Source organism: Lineus longissimus, chromosome 4 (assembly GCF_910592395.1).
Source record: "Lineus longissimus chromosome 4, tnLinLong1.2, whole genome shotgun sequence".
Lineage (NCBI taxonomy): Eukaryota > Metazoa > Nemertea > Pilidiophora > Heteronemertea > Lineidae > Lineus > Lineus longissimus.
This window is the reverse complement of record NC_088311.1, coordinates 24,900,484-24,924,439: the sequence shown is the minus strand read 5'-3', so window position 1 is coordinate 24,924,439 and position 23,956 is coordinate 24,900,484. Positions and strand designations below refer to the sequence as shown.

At 42.9% G+C, this 23,956-nt stretch overlaps 1 protein-coding gene across 5 annotated transcripts; it reads left to right on the top strand.

The window, feature by feature from the left end:
- The first annotated feature begins 1,851 nt into the window (after positions 1–1,851).
- On the top strand, positions 1,852–23,081 carry LOC135487049 (multifunctional protein CAD-like). Of its 5 annotated transcripts, none has more exons than XM_064770364.1 (38): positions 1,852–1,869; positions 2,038–2,252; positions 2,744–3,013; positions 3,265–3,549; positions 3,814–3,985; positions 4,877–5,062; positions 5,300–5,401; positions 5,688–5,970; positions 6,141–6,374; positions 6,786–7,007; positions 7,266–7,454; positions 7,711–7,944; positions 8,397–8,534; positions 8,809–8,994; positions 9,149–9,228; positions 9,455–9,701; positions 9,984–10,184; positions 10,425–10,547; positions 10,710–10,892; positions 11,131–11,349; positions 11,747–11,914; positions 12,294–12,476; positions 12,948–13,052; positions 13,228–13,473; positions 13,753–14,001; positions 14,260–14,424; positions 14,749–15,082; positions 15,438–15,553; positions 15,888–16,329; positions 17,285–17,332; positions 18,508–18,671; positions 18,832–19,051; positions 19,335–19,405; positions 19,668–19,793; positions 20,145–20,300; positions 20,518–20,619; positions 20,804–20,898; positions 21,199–23,081. In XM_064770364.1, the coding sequence occupies exons 2-38, from the start codon at positions 2,153–2,155 to the stop codon at positions 21,299–21,301; spliced, it is 6,747 nt and encodes a 2,248-aa protein (XP_064626434.1). In that variant the 5' UTR covers positions 1,852–1,869; positions 2,038–2,152; the 3' UTR covers positions 21,302–23,081. The 5 variants fall into 5 exon arrangements, with proteins under 5 accessions (XP_064626434.1, XP_064626433.1, XP_064626437.1 ...); XM_064770363.1 differs by having other exon boundaries at positions 1,852–1,927; XM_064770366.1 differs by lacking the exon at positions 1,852–1,869 and adding an exon at positions 1,877–1,892.
- Positions 23,082–23,956: the final 875 nt, after the last annotated feature.

Sequence of the window (23,956 nt, the reverse complement as noted above, 5' to 3'; positions counted from 1 at the left end):
GTCATTAAGAACGCGAATTTAATTGTTTGACAAATTAACATATCCGCCGTTGAGTCAATTTGCCCCTGCGCTGGTCAGGATATTGACAATTAAGATGCAACGATCGTGTTTTAGTATCTTTTAAATGGGTGAGTGTCTTTAAACATGTCCCGCAGGGTAGTGGTCTCAGTGCCCGGTGTAACATCTGCCAGGGATCCCTTATTGTTCCCCTATTCACAGACCAAACAACAATCATCACAAGGCCTGGTCTATTCTAGGGAAACACTCATACACAATATTCGCAGATACTAAACCGGTGTAGAAGTTTAAAATGTCCTAGGATAAAATGTCCGGGAACAAAGGATTCTATTATGCGCTGAGCTATTGACGGTCATTGCCTCTATAGAGCCATATGCCATAATCTGTCAGAATACAATAGGCCCGGACACTTTTTCTAGGGGGACACTTTTTACTTTTACACCGGCAATGTTGGTCTCCAAAAGCAAGGGAAAAAGTTGGCCCAAGTCAGAAAACACAAACGCTTGTCCCGGGGCCATGTTTTAAACGACCGTCAGCCAAACGCCCTCATGACAAGACTACCGGCAGTCCAAAGTGGCGCTACCGCGTATTCACTTACCGAGCTCTACTCCATTCACTCATTTGATACAGAGACTGGTACTTGACGGCATCTCACTCGTTATGACCTAGATTCGGGGGCGTCAGCTTCGGTGTCCGGTCACGTGTTGTGCACAAAGATGGGCAACCTCGAGCCAAGTGAATAATCTAGAATACCAGAGCGCTCGGTATTGACAGTGCATCCACTGTTTGCAATGAAAATGTATGGCTCGCCTCGGGTAAATCAACGTGGCTTCCTCGACCCTTCTCTGCTCGGTGGATAGGGTCGAGGTTACCTGGACTATACATGCTTCCCGAAATTGGTGGCTTGCATTGGAACTAACTTTTTCCCCTTGTCCGTCATCAAAGGCATTCAAGTGTGTTGGTCAACCATGACTATCTCCTTTGTCCTTCCACCATAAGGCCTAGTATCCCCTTATGACATCACTATTACGTCCTTATCAGACAGTTCCTCAATACACGCATGGTTTGAATACCAGCAAAGCGGGAAAATGTTTTGCATCTTTAAAACTCGAAAAAGCAGACGTGCTCCTATAATCAACAAAATGATGTTATGTTCATCACCCCGAATATGTATCTTATGAATTCACTTTGCCAATAAGGTTAATAGTTTTTATAAACCAATGTCACTTTGAAACTGAAAAATGGCACAGATGAAACAAATATACACCATTCTGTCAATAAAAAAGTGGAAAATGTGTGCATATACAACGACCACTGATCGTGGCACATTGAGTTAGACGGTAGGGATCAAGTGCCGCAGGTTGTGAGTTCGAACCTGCTTTAGGAATTTTAAAAAATTTTTTTAGATCTAAAGATTAGGCTACTGCTGTGTGCCATGTTAAAGTATAGTTTTCTCATTATGCAAACAATTGAGGTTTTGATGGAATCTTTTGAGATGGCTTTGTAGGCCCTAATCGTGTTGCAATGTGGTATCGAGATCGCACCAACATCAGCTGGTACGTCTTCTTGTATTTTACTTGTGATGTCGGGGGGGGGGGGGGGGGGCTGTAAGTCGATTTAGGGGCCAGCCACTGCGTCCGGAGTGTAGGGGTATTGGGCTCTTATTTCCTAATCCACGTGCCTGTAGATGGAGAGAGAAACAAGACAAATTGTGCCCGCCCCAGCAAGAAAGCAGAGTTGGAAAAATCAAGGTACGAGGGCGCGCTCGAAATTCATATTTCCCGCCAGCATGCCCAAGTTTATGAGCATGCGCAATCAACCTGCAAGCAATGGCGGATGGCCATTCACGTGGTCGGTCTTTTCTACGATATCTTGTAAACACTTCATGAAATTTTACCTTCACTGAGCAGTAAATATTGTGTTCCTCTTCACCAAATTTCTCAGTTTGTTTTATAGATCATGTTGGGAGTAATTGATAAGGCATTTCCATTTAATTTCACAGGAAATTTTCTTTTTTAGGTCGCCGATCCCACATCCGTTTGTTCACTGTACATCTTCGTGTACTTGCATTGCACTGTGTATCAACAAGTGCCAAGGACGAAGTTCCATTTTTGGGAAAAACACTTCAGTAAATATGCGTGGCATAGAGAAAGAGTCGACCCTATACCTTGAGGATGGGACCAGCTTTAAAGGACAGCTTTTTGGAGCAGAAACGAGCGTTCCAGGAGAAGTTGGTGAGGTTTTTCTCTTGTTTCTTGAGAGAGAGCCTAGAAAGGGGGCATCTCACCATATTCATGTCATGTGTGTGGGGGGGGGGCATCTCAAGAGTTGGAGGTGACTCAAGATACCATAGGATTAGGAGTGTAGCAGAGAGTGTGTGTTAGTTCAACCAAATGTCAACTCAATGCTTGAACCCTTGTCATAATTCAAAGTCAAGTATCATCCAAACATTTAGTGTTTCTTCTGGGGTAAAATAGAGGGCGGTGGTGCACAATACCTGACCCAATACCCTTCCCCTCTTTGTCTAACACTGAAAACACTTCTTGCCAGAAGGGCGCCAATCCTTAACCCTTCATGTCTACTCAGTTTACCCTGCTGGCTGCCCTTTTCTTTGGTCATTCCAAAATTCCTTGCCGAAGTAAACCAATACCTACACTGACTACCACTACCAGGACTGCAAAATTTATGCATTGATGATAATAAACTGTTATTTCTTATGTTCCAGTGTTCCAGACTGGTATGGTTGGCTATCCAGAATCCTTAACCGACCCATCCTACTGCTCACAGATTCTTGTTCTCACCTACCCCCTCATTGGCAACTACGGCATTCCACCGTATGAAGATGATGAATTCGGCCTCAGGAAGTGGTTTGAGTCGGAAAAGATACACGCAGCTGCTCTCATCATTGGCGACTTGGCTGAGAATCACAGTCATTGGAATGCTGTGAAGTCACTTTCTGAATGGCTAAAAGAATTCAACATTCCAGCTATCTATGGTAAGTCATAAATTTAGAAAGTCAAAATGCCTTTTACTTGACAACATTTGAGTTGAAAAAAGATTTCTTGAATGATCTTTGTTCTGCTGTTTATAAAATAGGATTATTGGCCCTCCTTCCTACGCTTGAGGTTTCTGAGAAGTAAGTCCATCAAACCTAGACTATTTTTAGGCCATTGAGTCCTGCGATTTTAGGATTGAATGAACCATTCAGGGGCTGCCTCATTTCAATTTGCCATTGTTGCCCTCCAGGCATCGACACAAGATCTCTTACGAAGAAAATCCGTGAAAGCGGGACGATGTTGGGTAAAATTATTGTTGACGGTACCGACCCTGAATCCGTTCCTTACGAAGACCCAAACAAGCGCCACCTGGTGGCTGAAGTATCAATTAAAGAACCCATTGTGTACAATCCTGATGGTGAGGTAAAGATTGTGGGGATTCACTGCGGTATGAAGACCAACCAGATACGTTTGTTGTGTGAGAGGGGCGCCTGTGTGAAGGTGGTGCCATGGGATTACAAGATCGACAGTTCAGGTAAGCAGACGGAAGCATTCGAGAATGGTAGAATTCACAATCAGCAATACCACATAGCTCTTACATTTCAGATCATGTATGTAATGGCAGCATATTTTATGGCTCATATCCTCGGTTCTGGCTGATCTTTTGGACGTGTGGGCCAAAATGCAGGTCCATCTATGTAAAAGATGAAAATGATAGTAATATTTAAAATTCTTGATTTTCACTTTCATTTGGCAGACCAAATTTTTTTGTGTTTTATCATTTTCTTTCCATTTGCAGAATATGATGGTCTCTTCCTGAGTAATGGCCCGGGTGATCCAGAACGTTGTCTTGCCACCATTGCCAACATCAGCAAGGTTCTAGCAGAGGACAAGTACAAGCCAATGTTTGGAATTTGCCTAGGACATCAGCTGACAGCTTTGGCAATTGGATGCAGTACATTTAAAATGAAGTAAGTTTGAAAATCAAGCTTGAATTGCTTTTTTGTAATATTATCATACTTTTACATATAGTTTCCAGAATTAAAAGTAGTGAATGCTTTCAAGTCATATTGTCACAAGTTAATTTTCTGGTGGGCAACCAGCATCTTGATATCAGTGATTCTAGAACACGGTAGCGGGGCTCTCCTGGGGCACACCCAGCACACCAATTTAAGAAGTATTTTGGTTAACTAGCTTGACCGATGGAGCTATTGAGACTTCTCAGAGATGAATGAATGTCTGCAGAAAATATCATTGTACCGTCCTTGAAAAGTCTACATGTTTCTCTCAGTCACTTTATAGATTAATTTGACCAACTGACCTTATCAGTCCACCAAAATCAACAGATAATAAAAGTAGCGTGCTTCAGAAAGGGATGACTTGGTGAATGTGACAAATTATCTCTTGTCAACCTATTTTGGCGAAGCCTTTTGGCAAAATTGAGGTGCAGACACCTCTATCTGAACTCTTGTCGTCAATGACAGAATCAGACTTTAATGTCATGTTTGTTGACCAATTGATAGTGACTGGGTCATTCAAAACCATGGCGTCCAGTTAACACAATCCAAGTGATAGAAATGGTCATTATCAATCTTATGAAAAAATACATTTCATTTTTTGTGCAATGAAAGGTAATAAAAACAACCATCCCTGTCAATGAGATATTAAATAAGAAAACGACGCGGGGTGGGGTTTTTTAAAGTTGAGATATCACACGAGTGGTTGCCTTTGGCCCCAAAACTCACGAGCAAGCATGTTAGTTAGGTTTCTGGAGACTAAAACAACCACATGTTTTTCTAAGACAATTTATACCAGACGTGTAGCTTTCTGTCATCACAATCATAACCGATTACTCCACACAGATATGGCAACCGAGGTCACAACCAACCCTGTACTCACCACGGTACCGACAGATGCTTCATCACCACACAGAACCATGGCTTTGCCGTCGACCCAAAATCCCTGCCAGCTGATTGGTCCGTGCTCTTCACCAATGAAAACGACAAGACCAATGAGGGCATCATCCACAACAGGAAGCCATTTTTCACGTAAGGGCCCTCTGGTTGGTGACAATTTCTTGAAGAGTCCAAACTACAAATGTTTCTCCCTGCAATTCAATGGGGTATTTGTGCTTGTCCCCTCGGCACTTTGAAGTTAAGTGACTTCTCCTAGGTCTCAAGGTAAGTGTCAGCGCCAGGAAAGAAAGCCACAGTGTTAAGGACCTGTTTTGTAAGACCATGCTGCACCCTAGTTGCTGTTGGACTTACTCTCTATTACTATTTCAGTGTACAGTTCCATCCAGAGCACATGGGCGGGCCGAAAGATTTGGAACTTCTCTTTGACGTCTTTATAGATCAAGTGAAGGCACAGAAAGCTGGTGACAAAAGGTAAAGACTTTAAAGGTTACTAGGGATGAAGAAATATGGGGAGGATGTGACGATTTGTTGCTTGTAGCAGCTGAGACTGGCATTGTCATCAGGCCAATATAAAAGTTCATTTATTCATCTCCTAAGTAGTCACGAAATCTCAAGTTTTCACAACAAAGAGTTGCCTCTCTATTTACACTAGTGTGGATGTTAGCTGATATTTCACCATTTTTGCTGAACTACCAGAGCACTTCCCTCTCACTGCCCCCCCCCCCCGACTGTCAATGTGCCTTTCATCTGCTTTCAGTTTGAGTGTAAAGGACCGTCTGAACCTGAAGCTAGAGTACCATCAAAAGCCTTACGAGATCAGCCCTGTGCGACCACGTAAAGTGCTCATCCTCGGCTCCGGAGGCCTATCTATTGGCCAGGCTGGCGAGTTTGACTATTCTGGCTCACAAGCATTGAAGGCGCTACGAGAAGAGAAGGTGCAAACAATACTGATCAACCCAAACATCGCTACCGTGCAGACATCTAAAGGCATGGCCGACAAAGTCTACTTTCTACCATTGACATTGGAATACGTTACTCAGGTAGGTTTACCAGACTAATATCTATGCTGGGCCTCATGGAAACGATTTGTACCATAACTTGAATGGTTTTGAAAGTGAAACTTTTGGCGGATGTATCCATGTGTGTTAAGTTAATTTTGCTGGACTACTTCTCAAGATATGTAGCTCACTATATATCTTTTAATTTATAGGTGATCAGTTCTGAACGGCCAGATGGGATCCTTCTGACCTTTGGAGGTCAAACCGGCCTCAACTGTGGTATAGAGCTGAAGAACGCGGGTGTGTTTGACAAGTACAATGTCCGTGTGATGGGAACCCCCGTTGCCTCAATCGAGTGGACAGAGGACAGGAAGATATTTGCTGAGAAGATGCAAGAGATCAATGAGAATGTGGCACCGAGTGATGCAGCGTATTCTGTTGATCAGGTACCGCCTCGTTAAAGATTCTTGGGTCATTTTCACTGATGGAATCGTTTTGCCTCAAATTGATGCTCCGACATGGAACACAAATTCGTTTTTAAAGTTGGATGCCTAGGCCCAATTTGGTATTCAAGCATCTATACCTGAAATATGTTTTTTTAATTTTCAAAGTTTAAGTCAGTCATACATCATACATGTATATGGGGGGGGGGGGGGGGGCAACCTCTTTACTAATGATGCAAGAGATTTTGTGGCACAAGTCACAATAAAACCAATTAGAAAATTGCAGTCCACCAAACGAACAAGACTTGTGCACAGTTTACGAACTTAATTTACTTGCTTCCAGTGCTACATGTAGAAGTAAGTCGCATCATCTCCATCCATATACCGTTCTCATCTTGGATTTCTTCTCTCCAGGCTCTAGAGATTGCTGAAAAGATTGGCTACCCAGTTCTTGTGAGAGCTGCGTTTGCTTTGGGAGGACTAGGATCAGGGTTTGCCGATGACCCACAGAGTCTTCGTACACTAACTCAACAATCATTTGCCCATACAAGTCAGGTTCTTGTCGACAAGTCTTTGAAGGGTTGGAAGGAAGTAGAATATGAAGTTGTCAGGGATGCATATGATAACTGTATCACGGTGAGTTTAGATTTTCCAACTGATGAGTTTCTGAACCTCTTTCCTCCCTGATTCTTTTTCATCAGTCGATAAGGATGACTGGCGACTAACCATTTTCATTGCAGTGTCGTATATGTACCTGTGGTGATTTGAGACTTCCCAACCAAATGTAAGGTGGCTCACATATCAGCTTTTCTCAATCTTTAAATAAAAGATTTGCAATTTCAGGTTTACATATCAGCTTTTCTCAATCTTTAAATAAAAGATTTGCAATTTCAGGTTTGTAACATGGAGAACGTGGATCCCCTCGGTATCCACACCGGTGAGTCAATAGTCGTTGCTCCAAGTCAGACTCTCACCAATACCGAATACAACATGCTAAGGTCAACGGCTATCAAGGTCATTCGTCATCTTGGAATTGTGGGCGAGTGCAACATTCAGTATGCTCTGAACCCAGAGTCCCAGGAGGTAGGTCATGATTGGTCAATTTGTTTGTGCATGACACTTGCTATGAATCAATCCTGTAAGATCGAGTGATGTCCATGAATCATTTCATAGGCAGTGCAGGTTCTCTCCGCTAACTCCCGTCCTTTTTTTTCTGATTTGCAAGCCAATTCCTTTGAACAATGACTCATACGGTGTATGCCACGACTTAAATTCTCTACCAAAAACAGTTCTTTGCTACCCAGAGCTAAATGTTTTACATTTTTGCTGTCCATTTCAGTACTTCATCATCGAGGTGAATGCACGTCTCTCGAGGAGTTCAGCTCTGGCCAGCAAAGCCACTGGCTACCCTCTAGCCTACGTAGCAGCTAAGCTCTCCCTTGGTATCCCCTTGCCGGTCTTGAGGAACAGTGTCACCAACTCGACCACAGCATGCTTTGAGCCCAGTCTTGATTACTGTGTGGTCAAAATGCCAAGATGGGACCTGGCCAAGTTCTCGAGAGTTAGCAAAAAGGTAAAGCCCTGCAATGATTTTGTAAAATCCCTCCACAAACTATTTCAGTTGTTGTACCTTGTAAATTAGTAGTTAAATGAATTGCAAGTGCATCTGTAGCCTAGCTTACACAGGTCTGGCTGGCAGTCTGGTTTTGGCACTTTTGGATGCTAGGCCAGTCTCTTTGCCTCTCTCAACTGCGGCTCAGCCTGAAGCCAGAGAAAGGGTCCATCGTGAGCTACTCTTCACTTGGGGTCTTTAGCTTGTCCTAGCAAAGATACCAGATGTAAGTAATCTCTGTTTTAAGTCTTATCGAAACAATGAAACAATTTGCCGAAGATTGTAAACTGTGCTGAGAATGGGACCTCTGACCCTTTGTTCAGAAGATAGTGCCATGTGAAAACACTGATATAGAAGTAGATCCTATTTAAGTCATTCCTGTAACTTAATCTAATGTGTTTATTTGTTCCCAGATTGGTAGCTCAATGAAGAGTGTTGGTGAGGTGATGTCAGTTGGCAGAAACTTTGAGGAAGCATTTCAGAAGGCCTTGAGGATGAACAGCGAGACATGCATTGGGTTTGATCCTTATTTCAAGAAACCATCAGAACAGGTCAGTGCTGTGATAAGAAATAGTTGTGATTTCTACTCACCTGATTGATTCGTCACAAAAAGAATCAGTCCAGAAAATCAATTTTATTCCCTCCACCAATTTCTCTCTCTTCTGGTTAATACAGCAATCAGACAGCCTCTATGAACCGTGATAAACCACAATCTAGTGATGGTGACTTTCGTGCTGTTATCCTCAAATTTCAGAATCTGACTGATTGGCATGATCACTTATCGATCCTTGACAACATTATTTACACATTTTGACATGATTGCAGGCGCTGCATGAGCCGACAGATAAGCGTGTGTTTGTGTTAGCAGCAGCTCTGAAGGAAGGTTGGCACATCGATGCCTTGTACACCCTGACCAAGATCGATAAGTGGTTCCTGTACAAGCTCAAGAACATCACTGACTTCTTGACCAAGATGGAAAAGTTGGGCGATAAAAACGGAAATGGAAACGGTGTAAGTTAGTTTCTCCTGAATCGATTAGGAAAGGGAGGGCACCCTCAAGTAGTGGGATCCTTTGAATCGCTTGGGACATAAATATCAATTGACAACTTCTCCGTCCTGAATTTTCTCTTCTTTCCTTCACTAGCATGATCCTGTTGTTTTCCAGAATACCATGCCAAGAGAATTGCTGCTGAAGGCCAAACAGCTTGGATTTTGTGACCGACAGATAGCCCAGGCAATCAAGAGGTGAGAATCTTTCGTATGTGTCTTATGCCAAGCACACATGCTACAATTTCTGCCATAAGGTCGCAGAAGTTTGTCTGATATTAGTCTTCTGATAAACCTCAGTGCCTCTGTTGTGACTTGAAGAAATGAAATCCCACTTTTAAGATACATATTCTAAGACCACATGTTTGAAGCTCATCTCGAGTCCACAGTCCTTGCTATCACCTCGGAAATATCTTATTTTCAGCACTGAACTTGGTGTACGTGAACTCCGACAGGACATGAATGTGCTACCCTTCATCAAGCAGATCGACACCGTCGCTGCAGAATGGCCGGCGGCCACTAACTATCTCTACCTGACATACAGCGGAGACAGTCACGACCTTGAATTCCCCGGTGGCTATACGATGGTCATTGGCTCTGGCGTCTATAGGATCGGAAGTAGTGTTGAGTTTGATTGGTGTGCGGTGGATTGTATACAAAACTTGAGATCGGTAAATATGTCCGCGTGTAATGTGATAAGGAATGAGGGAGAAGTGATCCAGTCCCCTCTCCTTTCCACTTATGGTTCCTGCTCTAAATTTGGTAGCAGATGTCATGTATTGTGTTAAGAAAAACATCAGCGTCTAGAAAAAAAGAGATGGCATCATTTTGTCTACGTTTTTACACATGCCGTTGTGAGAATCCGCACTGCCTATTGGAATACTGTGCCTTGAAATAAAGAGTGGTAGTTCGACAGCAAAATAGATTTTTGAATTGTTCTCTTTCCACTCCAGATCGGTCGCAAGACCATCATGGTGAATTACAACCCAGAGACTGTCTCAACTGATTACGATATGTGCGATCGTCTCTACTTCGATGAGATCTCGTTCGAGACGGTCATGGACATTTACAACATCGAGAACCCTGATGGTATCATCCTGTCCATGGGAGGCCAGCTGCCTAACAACATCGCTATGGACCTATTCAGACAGAGAGTAAGTTGTCTCAGAATGATCCAGATTCATCTGGTTTTGACGGGCAAAATGAATCCATCCAAATAAGTCGAAACACTATGAAAATAGAAAAGCATTGAAGATGACTAGTAAGAGCTTGCGGGCAAGTTTGGTCTCATTACGTGGAATTACGAATTTCTTGATAGAAAATTTCTTACTGAAACAGATCTAGTTTTTGTGTCAATTTGACCTTGTTATACAACTTCCTGACTCTTACTTTAGGCCCGGATACTTGGTACTTCACCCGAGTCTATCGACAATGCTGAGAATCGATTCAAATTCTCGAGAATGTTGGATACAATTGGGATCTCACAGCCAAGATGGAAAGAACTCACAGACATAGAGGTAAGGGTGATTGGTGCGAGAACATTGACAACTCAGTCTGTGCTATAAATTTCGTCATTTTTTGTGAGATGGTGAGTGAAGTTCCATCGAATTGAAACAATTTGATGATTTTGAAGAAATGTTGTCAGCAAAGTCTGTGAATTTACACTGATTTCTTTGTAGACGGCGAAGCAGTTCTGTAATGAGGTTGGTTACCCGTGTTTGATTCGTCCGTCGTATGTGTTGAGTGGGGCGGCCATGAACGTGGCACACTCTCATCACGACCTGGAGACATATCTCAGCGAGGCGGCGTCCGTCTCCAAGAAACATCCAGTTGTCATTTCAAAGTTCATCCTCAATGCTAAGGTGGGTAAAATCTTATTTGGTAAAGTTGTGCTTAGTTTGATTAAACATGATGCGAGGACTTTCCCACTACTACAAGCAGCTGGTTGGGGAACCATGCTGATATTGGGGAGCTGAGCTGATATCGGGGAGTTCAACTATTTTCCATAAAGTTGGTCATAGGGGTGAACTGAACTGGGTTGTCAGTTATGATACAAGTGATGTCATGTGGTAAAAAGATCCTCTTCATTTGATATTTCAGGAAATCGATGTTGATGCTGTGGCAAAAGAGGGCATGGTTGTCTGTATGGCGGTTTCTGAGCATGTCGAGAATGCTGGCGTCCATTCCGGTGACGCTACCCTGGTTACACCGCCACAAGATATCAACGATGAGACCCTGGAGAAGATAAAGACAATCTGCTGTGCCATTGGACGAGAGCTGGAGGTTTCTGGGCCGTTCAACATGCAGTTGATTGCAAAAGTAGGTTTTTCGCCACTCCACTTAACTAGGTCTAGTCAGAACTTGGTCTTAACATCAGTCGTCCCTCAACTGTAGTCTCAGTTGCAACCTCGTCAGAACTTGGTCTTAACATCAGTCGTCCCTCAACTGTAGTCTCAGTTGCAACCTCGTCAGAACTTGGTCTTAACATCAGTCGTCCCTCAACTGTAGTCTCAGTTGCAACCTCGTCAGAACTTGGTCTTAACATCAGTCGTCCCTCAACTGTAGTCTCAGTTGCAACCTTGTAATGCCTTTTGTAACTGGCTACTCTAAATTGTCGACTTTTCTAATACCAATAAAGTATGCAGATTTAAGGAACTAAGCTGCTGTCTGAAGCAATTCTCCCCTTTTTGAAATTTGTTGTTGTCTCTCATTCCAGGACAACCAGTTGAAGGTGATCGAATGCAACGTGAGAGTGTCGCGCTCGTTCCCATTTGTCTCTAAGACGCTGGGACATGACTTCATTTCCATGGCAACTAGAATCATCATTGGTGAACCTGTTGAACCAGTGGATGTCATAGCAGGCTGTGGCAAAGTTGGAGTCAAGGTAGGTTTGAGGAGGATTAGGCATCTGTTCTACCAGTCCCTTCTTGTGAGATCCATGCCATCATCAATGAAGATCTTGGAGATTTTACTGCCATTTCACTGTCTAGGAAGCATTTGGGGGGGTCGTTGCCCCTTCTACATGTGGCATGTGATGTTGCATGACAGTTTATTGCTGTTGTCCAAATATTTTCTCCAAAGGCAAATGCGGTTGAGTCAGAAATGTGACGTCATTTGCTTCCTTTGTAAGCTGATTGCTCTTATGCTGGGACTAAAACAGGTTACTGAGATGTCTTCGTATTGGCTCATTGCATTGTCGATAGTATAATTAACTCAGATCTTCCCTCATTAACATAAAACAGTCAAGTTGATCTTATTTCCAGCGCCCAGTGTTCTCATACTCCCGCTTGGCTGGTGCCGACGTGGTGCTCGGGGTGGAGATGGCCAGTACAGGTGAGGTGGCGTGCTTCGGTGAGGACAGATACGAAGCCTACATGAAGTCACTGCTCAGCTCTGGCTTCAAGTTACCCAAGGAGAATATACTGCTCTCGGTAGGAAGCTACAAGGTACGATTCTGAATATTGAGTATCAGCATGGTATACCCTCCATTAGCAATGTTTAGAGAGGAGATTGAATTTTGAAGGAAACTTCCACTGTCAAGTGTCACAGATCATCGCCCTCTCTCACATACCAAAAATGAAGTTGTTTGGCCAAGGCTCAAGCCCTCCACTTCCAATTTGAGACACTCTGGTTTCAGGATTGCTTGTAGATCTCTGAAAGATCGTCACTCTGACATTTTGAAACAAGCTAATACCTTATGTGCTATCATGCTTATACACCAAGTCAACCTCCTATCTCTATTAGCATTTTATCTCCCCTTGGACGCCTTAATCGATTCAGAGATGCGAGCTTCTGTTTAGTCCAAATCATTGCAAATGACTTGTATGGTTTACCACACTAATGACAAGAGATGTTGCTCGACAGTCAGTTGACCTTATTAAAATAGACATTTTATTGAATACTTTGTTAACTTTCAGCAAAAGATTGAAATGTTGCAGTCGGTTCGTAATCTTGAGTTGATGGGCTACAATCTATATGCAAGTATGGGAACAGCAGACTTCTACACAGAACATGGGATTAAGGTAGGTGCTATCGTAATTACCTGGGGTATGTACTGAGATTGGGATCAATAACTTCAGTGGTTACAAAATAACTCATAATTTGACACAAACTTAGACCTCTATAATAACCTTTATGATATATCTAGGACAAAATCCTGTTTGTTTTCTTTCCTCATCCCAATTATCTTCATTTCAGATCACCTCAGTTGACTGGCCGTACGCTGATGTAACAGATGCCAAGTCAACTGGTCACAAGGTGCAGAATATCGCCGACTACCTCGCTGATAATCACTTTCATCTCGTGATCAACCTTCCAATGAGCAGCAGCGGAGGAAAGCGTGCGTCGTCATTCATGACCCCTGGCTATCGAACAAGACGGATGGCCGTCGACTACTCCATTCCACTCTTCACTGATATAAAGTGTACTAAGTTGTTTGTGGAGGTATGTACAGCTTATAGATAGACAGATGCTGAGGGAACTAAGGTCGAAAAAGAGGCAAGACTCTGTGTCTTCTCAACAAGAATGCGTGCAGTAGCTTTTAGTGCCCATTACAGTCCTGAATGCCAGACCATCTTGACCCTTAGTAATGGCAGGTTATGCATTTTAAGTTTTGCTTGACTAATGCAGTTAAGAATTCAATCTCCACACATATTCGCACAAAAACGATAGCAACATGCTGTCATCATTTGTACTGAAAACCGGTGTCCACCTTCTGTGCAGGCTTTGAGAAGATTGGGAGGTGCCCCACCCATGAAGAGCCACATTGACTGCCTCTCCTCCCAGAGAATCGTCCGTCTACCTGGCCTGATGGATGTTCACGTCCACGTACGTGAACCTGGGCAGACGCACAAGGAGGACTGGAAGTCTGCCACGTCTGCTGCTCTGGCTGGTGGTATCACCCTCATCCTGGCCATGCCCAACACCAACCCTCCCACGGTTGATAAAGCTGCCCTTATACTCACACAGAAGGTAAGCTTCAGTTTCTTTTTATGTATTCATGGTTTCTGTTGATATCATAGAAGCATCTCTTGGATGATGTTGTGAGAGAAATTGTTGGTTTTGGAGAACAGTATTCGATACTGAATCTTTGATTACATCCCTTCAAACATAGGTAGTTCCGTAAATGCCTTGCTGTAGCTTGTCTGTGATGGAAAGTGCTGCAAGGACAAAAGCTTTCATGAGTCATCTTCAATGGTTTTGCACGGTGGCACTGCTTGTCTCTTTCAGCTTGCCAGGCAGAATGCCATGTGTGACTATGGGCTGTTCCTTGGAGCGAGCCAAGACAATGCTAACACATTGCCGAGTATCGCCAGCGGGGCGGTAGCGCTCAAGATGTACCTGAACACAACGTTCTCGACCCTCAAGATGGACAATGTGTCCGACTGGATGAAGGTAAGAGGTTGCTGAGATCATGCATTTATTAAACATCAGTTCATAGTCTCTTCTTCAGTTCAACAGGCGACACTGAGCTAAAGTTGACTCAAGGTTGGACATTGCTGTTACTGTTTTGAGCAGCCCAGCCCTGACTTAGTTTCCTTACCTAGATAATATCTTTTATCTGAGGCTTTGTGACAATGTGAGTATCAGTCACTGGTTAACTCGTACTGCGGGGAGAGTGTGTTTGGTTGTGAAGAAGCAGTGTTGAGAATTCAAAAGGTTAATCAACAAGGATGAACTAGCAGATGCTCTAATTGTTTTATTTCTTAATGTTTTCAGCACTTTGAGCAGTGGCCCAAGAGTCTGCCTATCTGTTGTCACGCCGAAGGGCAGACGACAGCTGCCGTGCTTCTTATGGTGGAACTCTTCGGCCGTTCTGTCCACATCTGCCACGTTGCTCGCAAGGAAGAAATCCAGGTGATCCGCCGTGCGAAGGAACGTGGTATGCCTGTCACGTGTGAGGTTGCACCACATCATCTCTTCTTGACGGAGACGGATTTGACCGATATTGGACACGGTCGGGGTCAGGTGCGACCGATGATTCAGACAGAGGAAGACGTACTGGCCCTTTGGGAAAATATGGACATCATTGATTGCTTTGCCACAGATCACGGTAAACATTATTACTGCGCTTAATTTTGAATTTCCCGGCCTACTGGAATGAGGGCCATTCAATGGTTGACCTTATTAATCACGGTCTCTTGAGTTATTAAAGGGAGCAACCAAGGTGTAATGTTCCAGTCACATGATCTTTGTTGCTTGTTTACATGAGCGAAGGTTGAAAGTTTGTTTTACTGGTTGAAACTGCTTCAGACGGTAGGATATGTTTAGACAGTGTTCTCCTCAACGTTACATAAATGGGAGGAGTTCCCCTCTTTAAACTATTTTCACCAGTGTTTTGAATGAAAAGTCAACCTTTTAGCGGAATCTTCCCTGGAGAACACAGTTCATGATTCTTTCCTTTTCAGCACCACATGCCGTCCATGAGAAGAATAGTGAGACTCCTCCACCCGGCTACCCAGGTCTCGAGACCATGCTGCCATTGCTACTGACTGCGGTTAACGAGGGAAAGCTCACGATTGATGTAAGGAGATGCTTCCAGATTAAAGTTGAACCATACTTTCTATTAGAGTGAAGGGTGTGGATGTAAATTGTTTCATTCATACCCCTTTGGTTTCATACCCCTTTGCACCATTTTGATAAGTTTATTTCAAGTTTTCCATTTGTCCACATTGACACTTTTGACATATTTTGCTTCAGAGTCAAAGTTTGAGTGTTACAGGGTGCCTTTGAGAAATTGACATGAGCTAATGACTCAAAATGTCTTGGACACAGTGCTTATGGTTATCAAAGTGAATGTAGACAAATATTTGGATGACAGTCTTGATTAACAATGAAAAGACGACCTTTTATTTCAGGATCTTGTGGACAGACTGCACAACAACCCAAAACGTATCTTCAACCTCCCAACGCAGCCCGATACATATGTGGAAGTGGACCTGGACACAGAATGGACCATCCCTACCGCCATGAAATATTCCAAGTCGAAGTGGACGCCGTTTGCAGGTCGCAAGGTCAAAGGTTGTATCCGGAAGGTCGTCTTGAGAGGAGAGGTTGCGTACATTGACGGTGAGGTTGTCTGCAAGCCGGGTTACGGTCAGGATATCACAATGATGCCTCAACCACGACTTGTCCCACAGGAACCACTGTCAATCCAGGTGCCTATGCCAGGAGCTGTGCAGGCATCACCAGAGCAGCACAGTCCTACCAAGAGATACGGCCCAGCCGACGGCACCAGGTTCACCCTACCACCAAGGATTACAAGGACTGTCCTCCATCAAGAATCTGCATTTGAAAAGAGTAAGTAATACATGTATTACAAATACAGGGCAAGTTATCCCAGTTCTGTGGCTTGGTTTATCTAGCATGTTAGACTTGAGCATTTCTAACTTTGGGGTTTTGTGATTAGAATGAACAGTGGTACCCGGGTCGGCGACCACCCCGCTATGACGACCAAGAATGGCTGATCCCTAATGGTTTCCTCTCTAATTACCATAACAAGGCCCCCGGTAACACGACCACCCCAGACCACGACCACTGGATTGGGCGGTCCCAATGACCAAATTCACCCCTCTAACCCGACCAAAGGGCCTTATTGCCGTGAAAAGACAAATGCTAGCATGATTTCTGTTAAGAAATTGATTGCGGCAAATTTGTCATGCTACAGATGAAAAAAAATTTTATAGTCCAAATATTTTTTTCACTTTTTTTTCTGCTCAAAATCAAGAAACATCATCAGCCCCAAGAATTTTGAACTTATGAAAAAGTTCAACAAATTTGACGGGAAAACTGAATCATGCATTTTGTCCCCGGATTTTCAACTTCACTAACGTGGCCATTCAACCTCGGTCCCATGAGTGGTCGTGTTACCGGAGTTCCCCTGTATAACATTGTGGACTTTCATCTGTAGTGGCTCTTGATGATTTCCATTGCTGGACAAAACAACATATTATCAGGCAACGAGTAAATGCAGTGCTATTGTACTGTAACCTCTCAATAGAAGAGAGATGACTTGAAAGCTCAAGACCCAGCGGGGTTAGACAGGCAGTCAAAGTTATGATGATGGTGATGGTGTTTGAGTCATTTAGCAAATTTCTTGTGAGCGGCATGCAGTAGTGTTTTGGTGAAGTGATATCCAGGCCAAAAGTGCATGTGCTCTGGGCGCTTTGTGAAGTAACAAATCTTGGATACTGCTGTCAATATTAACCTTTTGTCCTCTGTGTGTGCATTAACAAATTATCCTTCTGCGTGTCAGGTGGATATCTTGGTTTGGACTTTGACGTTGGTACTCCACGTTTCACTGGTAAGTATTCAATTAGACATAGAACTCCCTTGACATTCCAACAATTCCTTTATCCACTCATGGCAGTGTTGAGACCGCCTTCACTCAAACAGCTTACTCTGTAGGATCTAGTATTAGATTTATCTTGCACATCCTAAACTGAAACATTGAAAATAATTACTGATTCTGTTCTTTTTCTTGAGTTGTTGTACCTTGTACATATTCAGCTGTTACTTCTGATTATCTAACATCCTGTCCGAATTTTAAATTTTCGACCCTCTTTACTTGTTATAGAATCCCTAGGTAAGGTATTTTTGAATTACTCGATGTTTCTGTCATTTATGTTATCTGCTGTTACACAATGTTCGCAATTGTTCGATTTCTTGCAATTTAGATGACAAACAACGAAATTAAACTTACTCAAATTTCAACTCTGATGCATCAGCAATTAAATTTCTGCAGCAAATGGAGAATTTTAGTCGATACCAAATGAAAAATGAGTGAATTAGCAAAGATTTGGCTTTCCAAACTTTACCTGGTATATGGTATATCTCATCCTGGGTAGTGATGACCAACTCTCTATGAATGCGCTGTCATTACTCAATTTCTTTCATATCTGTTGTACATTTTCCATTTACACGAAATTTCAGTTTCAGTTATGCATTGGCCAATGTGAACTCTGTACCCCCCCTTGTCAGGAGTCACCACTGATTCTTAGTTGAATACATGTATGTGTCAAGTTCTGAATGAGGGACTGAGGAAAATGTGGCAAGGCCTCTGTAACTCTTTCGAGGGAATTTGAATCCTTGCTCTAGAATAGAATGTCAGTATTGATTGTTTGACAAGGGGAGGGTATAGTCTCCAGGTTTACATCGACTTTGTTCAGTGGTGATTCGGTCTGATTTGTTTTAGCTATTTTTTGGCTGCAGACCTTTAGTGTCATTTAGAATCTGCTTTCCCAGTAAAATAAATGGTTTAGAATTTATCTGTGGCCATGTTGAAATACCAACCAGAGCACATCATTTAGAATACCAGGGAGATTTGCTGTTGAGAATTAGGGCTTTGTTTCATTAGATTTTATCACATAGTTTTTTCGTGGGTGCAAACTGTCTTCAAATGCTGGTTTACTACCACGCAGAATAGGAACAAGTAGGACCATTTGCTTAGTCGATATACCCTACCTTATATTGTTGCAGAGATGAACGTTTCTCCACTCCACCGCAGTGAAGGTGGTGGCGCTGGAGACATGAAGAGAGATCTCCCAATGCCTTCTCCCGTGACGTCTCTCATGATGCCGGTCAACACGCCGGGAATCACTAACAACCATATCCTGACTGTCACCTCATTCAAGAAGGACCAGGTAGGATGTTGTCTGTGATTGAAAACACCTTCATGTCGTGTGATGAAACCTCCATCCTGACTTCCAATGCTATCTACATTGTACTGTATCATATTGATTTTTGGACAATCGACAGTAAGTTGTCGTCATGAGCCGAGTTATAAGAAGTTCTTACTTGCAGATACATCACCTGTTTAATGTTGCCCATGGCTGCAAGCTTGCCGTCCAGAAAGAGCGCCCCCTGGATCATATCCTCAAGGGTAAGGTGATGGCCAGTCTCTTCTTTGAAGTGAGCACTCGAACATCTAGCTCGTTCGCCGTGGCCATGCAGCGACTTGGTGGCAGCGTTCTCCCTTTCAATGATTCGGTGTCTTCCACGAAGAAAGGCGAGACTTTAGCAGGTAAGCAATCTAAATATACTTTCAGTCACTTCTCACGGTAGAAAGCAAGTTTGAGTTCCCTAGGGGAATGAACCCTAACTATTAGAGAGGACATCAGGTGGTTGTATCACTGCCTAAGTCACTTGGTCTGTACTGTACCATGTTAGAAACTGTCCACTGATATTCTTTAGAGGAAACGACAAACTCTCTGTTTGCTTCAATATCGTCATGGTTATCGACCCTTTGCAACCTGTTTTAATGATGAGCAAGAGTACGTGTAAGTTGTGGACTTTGTGTATTTCAGATACTGTTGCCATCGTGAGTAGTTACACGGATGTTGTAGTGCTGAGGCATCCTGAGCCCGGAGCAGTTTCAGTGAGTACTCCATATCTTTATAAACTCATTTCTTTCCAAAGTAAACTGATTTCTATAGAACTACTTATCAAATGTTACCAGTGTCAAAACGTGAATCGTATATCTGCTTACCTGTTCTTTCTTCCTATAATATTGTCTCGTCTGTCGCATTACTGTTTGCATAACTTAGAAATTTGTGTTTCAAATCACATCTTGGCCAAGTCCATTCAGAAGGACGCACTAAATATATGCAGAAGCTCATGTATAGTTGCCTTGCCTTCAGAATGCCGCCAAACACTGCCTGAAGCCTGTCATCAATGCTGGCGATGGTATAGGAGAGCACCCAACCCAGGCCCTCCTCGATATATTCACCATCAGAGAGGAAATCGGTACGGTCAATGGACTCACGGTGAGTTGACTCATGTTTACTATACACGGCACAGACACATCACTTGTGACTATGGACAAGTCATTCTAATAAGTTGACCTTTAGACTTAAATCAAAATTTCCTTATGTCCATGCCAAGGCAGTTGATGGCCAATTCAAGCAAGGCATGGGAGTTGTTTGTGATAGCCTCCTCTGCAATGACATGGATTCAATAGACGAGCGACCTCTGTTGGCTCCAAACCATCGTGACATGTTACAAACACTCACAAGAACATATCAATGCTTTATCAAGGTGTGTCCAATCGGGTGATGCCCATTCCTTGGCTGTATTCTGACCATTATTAAAGTGACCTGCTTGTATCTCATTTGCAGATCACTATGGTTGGAGACCTGAAGAATGGTCGCACGGTTCATTCCTTGGCCAAGCTGCTCACCCTCTACAATGTCAACCTGCGATATGTTTCACCAGGTTGTCTCCGCATGCCAGATGAGATCAAACGCTACGTGGGCAAGAGAGGTATACCCCAGGTAAGCTGAGAGCTTGTAAAAATCGCCTTTACAGCTGAAGATGATGAAAGCTTCTGGAAGTTAGTTCTTCGACTCCAGCCTTGGTGTGTTTAGGTATGGAGACGTGTTGTCTTAGAAAGGAGGCCAGACTGCCGCATTCAGATGGGTGTCCTGCTGACAGTCAAGTCAGGTTCTGTTTGTTTGTCTTGCTTCTTCATGTTTGCCTTCTTCATTCCAGGAGGAGATGTCAAGTCTTGAGGATGCCCTGGCTGACACAGACGTGCTCTACATGACCAGGATTCAACGGGAACGCTTCAGCTCGGAAGATGAATACAAAAAGGTACAGAAATTAATCACTTTGAAAGGATTTGTCCTGTGGAAGTGATCAGTTACTAACAAGTGACTGTATTGTAAAGCTGGATGAAATTACCTTGGCTATTTCAGACAGTCGATCAGATGAGTCGATACTTATTTAGTAGCTTAAAATGTTTTTTCACGAGGTTCATTTGTCTCTTTCCTCACAGGTGTGTGGCTGTTACGTCGTCACCCCAAAATTGATGACCAAGGCCAAAAACAAAATGATTGTGATGCACCCCTTGCCTAGGATCGATGAGATCAGGTAGGATATAAAATGTTAACTTGCCGGGTTGCGTTTTAGATTTCATTTCGAATCGTATTTCAACTACTATGAACAGTTCAAGCCCTACTCGTCATATCTCCAGCTGATGTTAATGCCAGGTTTGGTCAATCAGTTCTGGTATGCCAGGCATTTTGTGTTGTAAGTAATTCAGTTGCCGGCCAGTGACAATCAAAGGGAAAAGTCTCCCGATATATTGTTTAAAGAACCACTGAACCTGTTACATGTACATGTCCCCTTACAATCTCAGCAATGCTCATTATCTGTTCTGTATATTTCCAGTAACACCTTCGATCGTGATCCTCGAGCTGCCTACTTCCGCCAAGCAGAATACGGCATGTACGTCCGCATGGCCCTGCTTGCTCTCGTTTTGGGAAAATGTTGAGGGCTGTGAGCCTTTTTCCTGAGAAGTGTCTCTTGCAGTGGAACTTCACCGAGTTATGGGGTCAGCCTCGATTGTTTTAGACGTCACGACTGACATGGTGTTGGAAATGTCCAAGGCTGACCCCATAAGTCCACCACTTCTTTGCTCCACCAATTGAGGCACTGATCACAAAAGAGGTGAATACGATCGTAATTGGAATGAGCATTTATAGTATACAGCTGGTGGTTTGTAAGATTGGTATGTAGTCTATCCATATGTTCCTATTTCATGCAATGGGGAGTGCGTACTTGAAAATAATTGGTCTAGGCTTTGTGAGAGATAGTCTTTGTCTTCGTGGCAGATATTTTTTCTAATTTTTTCATCATCTGTACAACAATTTACATGATGTGACCAGCTCGACATGTTGTGATGTTTATGTATTCTACTACTGCTCAATTACAAATCTAATGATGGGTATTTCTGCAGCATGGTTGTCCCTGCTGTCCGCTAAGTAACCTACTGATACTGAACTGTGTGTATGGCAAAATTTGGAGTAAAGACAAGCATTTTTCAATTTTTAGATAGTTGTACTGAAATATCTCACAATACCCTTGCTCCCCTTCCTCAGTCACTGTAGTTTTTATGCAGATTTACAATGTTAGAAATCATGGTGGTGATTCAAATTGATGTACCAGTGACCGGCCACAATAAACTCGTGGAAGTCCTCAGTGGCTGGTGATAAAGAGGGGTGAAGGGATATAGTTTGACAAAAGGTTCCAGTAAATCTATTGTGGCCTGTAACCAGTATATTAATTTGGATCACCACCGTGGCATATATAACTCAACTCAGGTTGTGTTGTGTTGTCTTGTAGTCTTTCATCAGGAAGGTCTTTGCCGCTTACAGATGGGTAAACTGTGTATTTCATAATTGTCATCAATGAAAGCACTACTTTGGCTTTGCATGGCAAAAGGCCTGGTGCCTAGCTCGTAGAGACAACACTGGTTATGCATTGTGGAAAGCTGTTACTCTTCCAGGCTTACATTGTTCAGGTTCAGTCTCATTCTTATGGCTCAGGTGAATAGTAAGAATCATTGTCATGGTGCAGTCATGCACGTAAATCTGTTGACTTTGCATTTATCGTGTTTGTATACCTGTCCACACAAGGACATTGAAGTCAAATTAAGATATATACATGTATTTGTACACTAGTGGATATTTTCAGTGCTCACATTATTCTAAAGATTGAAAAGTTGTCTGAATCAGTTGTCTTCTTCCTCTTTGTGAAAGATTCACACTGCCATAAAATGTTCAAAACAATGTCACCACCTTGGTGTTAGTGCTATCTTAGCATTGTCTTGCTCCGATAATCACAGTTAACGCTGAGATGGAGCTGAATGCCAAGATGGTGAAATCGTTAGTTTGAACAACTCAGGTGTCTTTATGTGCTAAATCATATACAAACATGTTATTTTGTAGAAAATGGTGATTAGACCTTAGACCTTGGTGATTGTTGTATGCAAAAGAAATGCAATTTCATCTATACCCCTTCCTTCTTTCTTGTGAAGAAAAAAACAAAATTGTTTTGTGAAAAATGTGCGAGACAGTTGATACAGGATGTATGTACATGTAGTGATTAACAAGAAAGTAATGAACTCTGTTTTCTTATTTTTGAAGCTTGCTTATATAATCGGAATGGGTCCAAATGCTGGTGGTATAGGGAGTTCATGAACATGATCTGTGTATGGTACATAGACTGTGGAAGTGCCAAGCACTGTAATGATAAGAAACAATAACAAAAGTTAACCATAAAGTCTCGCGTCTTTTTCTGTTCTTTAGAAAGAAGTCACAATTTGCTGTTCAAGGATATGTCTTGAAAGAGTTTACTCTCAATGACTTTCACGTGCTTTCAAAGGACTTGCTCCATCAGGCCCACACTCTCCTCAACAGTACTGAGAAGTTTCTGGATGACGCAGCCTAGGACTGGATGTGGAGACCTGGGGAGTTATAGCAATGTGCTCCAAGAAAAACTGACGAAATAGATCTTGTATTTCTGATGATGTGGTATAATCAAAGAGGTGCTGCCACAATCAATTACCTCAAGTTGTGGGTAGTCTGCACCACACATTCTTCACACAGTCTGATTGTTCGATGGAGCAATGGGCAAGACCCAAGAGCTTGTTGGTGCAAGATGAAAAACCAGTCTTGCACTCCTGGGGTTACAAATGCTCGATACTTGGTGCCAGTGTGTGTCTTCACTAGCAACATGGGGACAACCAACATTGGAGACTTGACGATAGGTTGTGCCAGTGTACATGTGAAAGACGTTCGACACAACTGGGTGCAAAATGTATAAAAGCAAAACTGATATTGTCTTCAGGTGTAAACTGGAGGAACTTAAGATCACAACAAGGACTACTGCATACATCCATTTCTGCGGGCCAACCCAAGAGAAGTTTTACGATTTGTAAAAATCAGTGCTGATCAGCTCTTTGGTTCCAGGTGTTGATGAAGCACAGTAGCACACTGGAAGAGCATTCGGCTTGTGATCAGAAGGTCGTATATTCGAGGCTCAGTCAGTGACACTAAATACTTTCATCTCGCCTGTGTCAACTCCAACAGAACTGCTGTCAGATGCCAAATTTGTGTTGGGTATTCGTACAGGTTAAGTAAGCCCG